Source organism: Convolutriloba macropyga, unplaced genomic scaffold, assembly GCF_964194025.1.
Source record: "Convolutriloba macropyga unplaced genomic scaffold, txConMacr16.3 SCAFFOLD_616, whole genome shotgun sequence".
NCBI lineage: Eukaryota > Metazoa > Xenacoelomorpha > Acoela > Convolutidae > Convolutriloba > Convolutriloba macropyga.
In genome coordinates, this window is record NW_027452698.1 from 4,502 (window position 1) to 7,500 (window position 2,999).

The 2,999-nt window shown below is 31.7% G+C and overlaps 1 protein-coding gene across 1 annotated transcript in view; it reads right to left on the bottom strand.

Moving 5' to 3' along the window:
• Positions 1-1,090: 1,090 nt before the first annotated feature.
• Positions 1,091-2,999, bottom strand: part of LOC142357723 (uncharacterized) — a 48,103-nt gene continuing 46,194 nt past the window's right edge. The window contains exon 7 of the mRNA XM_075409268.1: positions 1,091-1,451. Within this exon, the coding sequence (XP_075265383.1) occupies positions 1,316-1,451 (136 nt within the window). The 3' untranslated portion in view covers positions 1,091-1,315. The remainder of the gene's footprint in view (positions 1,452-2,999) is intronic.

The window sequence follows — 2,999 nt, forward strand, 5'->3', positions numbered from 1 at the left end:
TTGTCTGGATTGATCTTCCAAAATCATATATTGTGTTCATTTAAAAAATTGCATTACAAGGTCTTAAATTGAACATAGAGAAAACTTTGTGGTAAAATGCATAGATTTGTCTTTGGGGCTACGTATGAACAGTTTCCAGAAGTGGGCTATTGGTATTCTAAAGATAAAATTATTAACAAAAAGTTTATTTTCAGCTGAATTTATCAGGATAATGGAGAGCCAGTATACTCTCTGAATTATATTTCACAACGTGGCAGATTTTTATTGAGAGTGTTGAAAATTTAAGTTTCCATGATTTATTCAAGTGTATAATTTAAAGAATGGTATAACCAAAAATTTTTTTTAAAGTTTTTATTTGAACATATTATAATATTAAAACTAATATAATGGCGCCAGATTGCTGTTCAGTTTCAAGTTTTAGAAGGTCCATCAAGGTTAAACAATGAAGTCTGTCCTTTCATTGACGAAGATTGCACTATTTTTCCAGTAGAATAAGAAATAACAAAAAGACTAACTAATTTTTAATTTTTGAAATATCTGGTGAGATTCGTTCACACTTTTTTAACAATCCAAGTTTTTTATCAACAGACATAAAAAAATAGCTCGTAAAATGGCTCAAATAAAGTTACTCTGGCTTCTAAAATTGGTTTTAAAGCAATAAAATGAATGATTATAAGCTCAATAGCGAAATACAATACCAAAATGGGCAGATTCGAACAAAAATGAGCCAAGTTTTGTTTCAATAGCTTTTCTAAAGTTCTTTGAACAGAAAAAGTTTGGTTGGCATAAAGTCTCGCATTAGTTTACAAAAATGTGAGAACAATAGTATATTTAGCAAAAGATTTAACAAAAAATTTCACAATATCAACATTTGACATAACCTACATTTAACATAGACATTGAAGTACTGAGAACTGTTTCCTTGTCCCCCCTTGAAAAAAACCATCTTTGATCAACATTTATACATATAGATTCTTTGTTCCATTTCTTATAGTTATTTATATATATCATTAGGATACAGAAAATTATCAGTACGAAAACTTGTCAGTTTGATCACAAGCTAATGATGATTTTTTTTTCTCAGGTCAGGACAAGGAAACATATTCAAACATTGAAGGCAATGCTTCCAAATTATGAAATTACTCAATACGAAACTAAAGATAATTAATAATCACTAGAATGTCGAGGAGTGCAAAGTTGCAGCTTGAGCCTCTGAGGTCATCGATTAGAAAAGTGAAACACAAAGGTAGATTGGAAGTGATCTTGAACTGTCGCTAATTTTTGGCTACTCTCCCATTAGGCCGGGTGAATTTGATTAGAGTGTACAGGTATTGCTGACATTGTTGTGATTGTGCGCTACTAGTGGCTGCATCGACGGTTCTCGGCTGCGAGCTGCAGTTGAGCTGATGTCAGAGGAGTAACACGAACCACTTCTGACGTGTCGTATTGATCTTTCACGAGGAACGAAAGCAACTGCCGGATTGGTGGATAATTGCTTTGGGCAAAAACACCCGGGATTTATTCTCATGACGCCGATTGTGATTCATACAATTATAGAAAATGAAATGGGATGTAAAATTCAAAATAACTTTAATGAATGCCTTTATGAATGGTAGTCAATATTGACTTTGTTTCAATTTTCTTTAACCTTCTGTTGAATATAAGCTATTTTTACAAAAAAAATAACAAAGTACGTGTTATTTTTAATTAGATTAGGTGTACCTATACGTACTGTGTTTCTTAATGATGGAATAAAGTGATGACCAATACCTTTACAAATTAGCATTAGATCTTGAACGTGTTGTCTTGATTTTAGTACATTCCCACATATGAACTCATTTGTTGAAAATATATCTGAGCATTTTAGATTCCTTTCACCAAAATTAGCATATTTTGAGCAGAGTTAGCACAATGAGCAAAAAAGGGAATTAAATCTAAAGAGGTCAAAAAATATTACACGAAAAAGCTACCGGAGTAAAAAAAAAGTAACACATGTTCTCAGGAACAACTTAAAGAACAAACAAAATTCTTTGCAGTCTAGTTGACACAAGCACAGTCAAACAAATTTCAACAACGCATATGATCGACCATGAAAAAAAAGAAAATCAATGAAACCATTACAGGTTGAAAGAACTCAAAACGTCATTTTTTCAAAATGTGATTTAATAATTCAGAATTTTTAGCTTAGCGATAGAACAACATTGAACAGACTGAACTAGGGATCATATAAAACCTGTCAAAGTAAATGAAATCCGTACTTGCTCAGGGAAACACCAAAACATGGATCGTTAGAAAACAGATCAGATTTTCTGTTAGCAAAGTGTTCAATAAAGCAAAAAGTGAGGGCAACATTTTTTTAAGAGTTCACTTTTATCTCGTAATAAATGGGCTTCAAAAGTTATTGAAATGACCAACTTCACGCCAAAAAGCTTATTTTTAATCACTAGAGAGCACATATGACTTTTTCAGTCCTGAAAATCATGAAGAAAGTAAACACGAAGAACAAATACGAGCGAAACTCAAAAATGCAGAGCGTATATTATTAGGCAAATAATGATTAGGTGAAAGGAAATTTTGTAGCTATTACGCAAAACTTTAAAGTTTTCTAGAAATTAGGCAATACCAATTAAAACACTTAGAGGAGGTTTTTCAATGTCCAAATGGTAGTTGAGTGACTATACCAATGGTCTTGGAGGAAAAACATCTAACAAAAAGAATTGGCTGAAAAATAATTGACCTGAGTTTTCGAATTGAGCATTTTTACAGTGTAAGTTAACTCAAACTTTCCCAACTTTCCCTGCTTTTTTCCAAACTGTAATTGTTAAATATTTACATTTAAGCTGTTTATAAGTAATTTTGAGCATTCACTAATCGTTCTCTGTTACTTTTTAAAAGTCAGAAGCATTGTTCATAATGACACGGGGAGAGTAAAAAATAAAAGAGTTGCAATAAATTGAAAAAAATGATGCATTTGGCTTTTACTTTAAGAATTGTTGAGA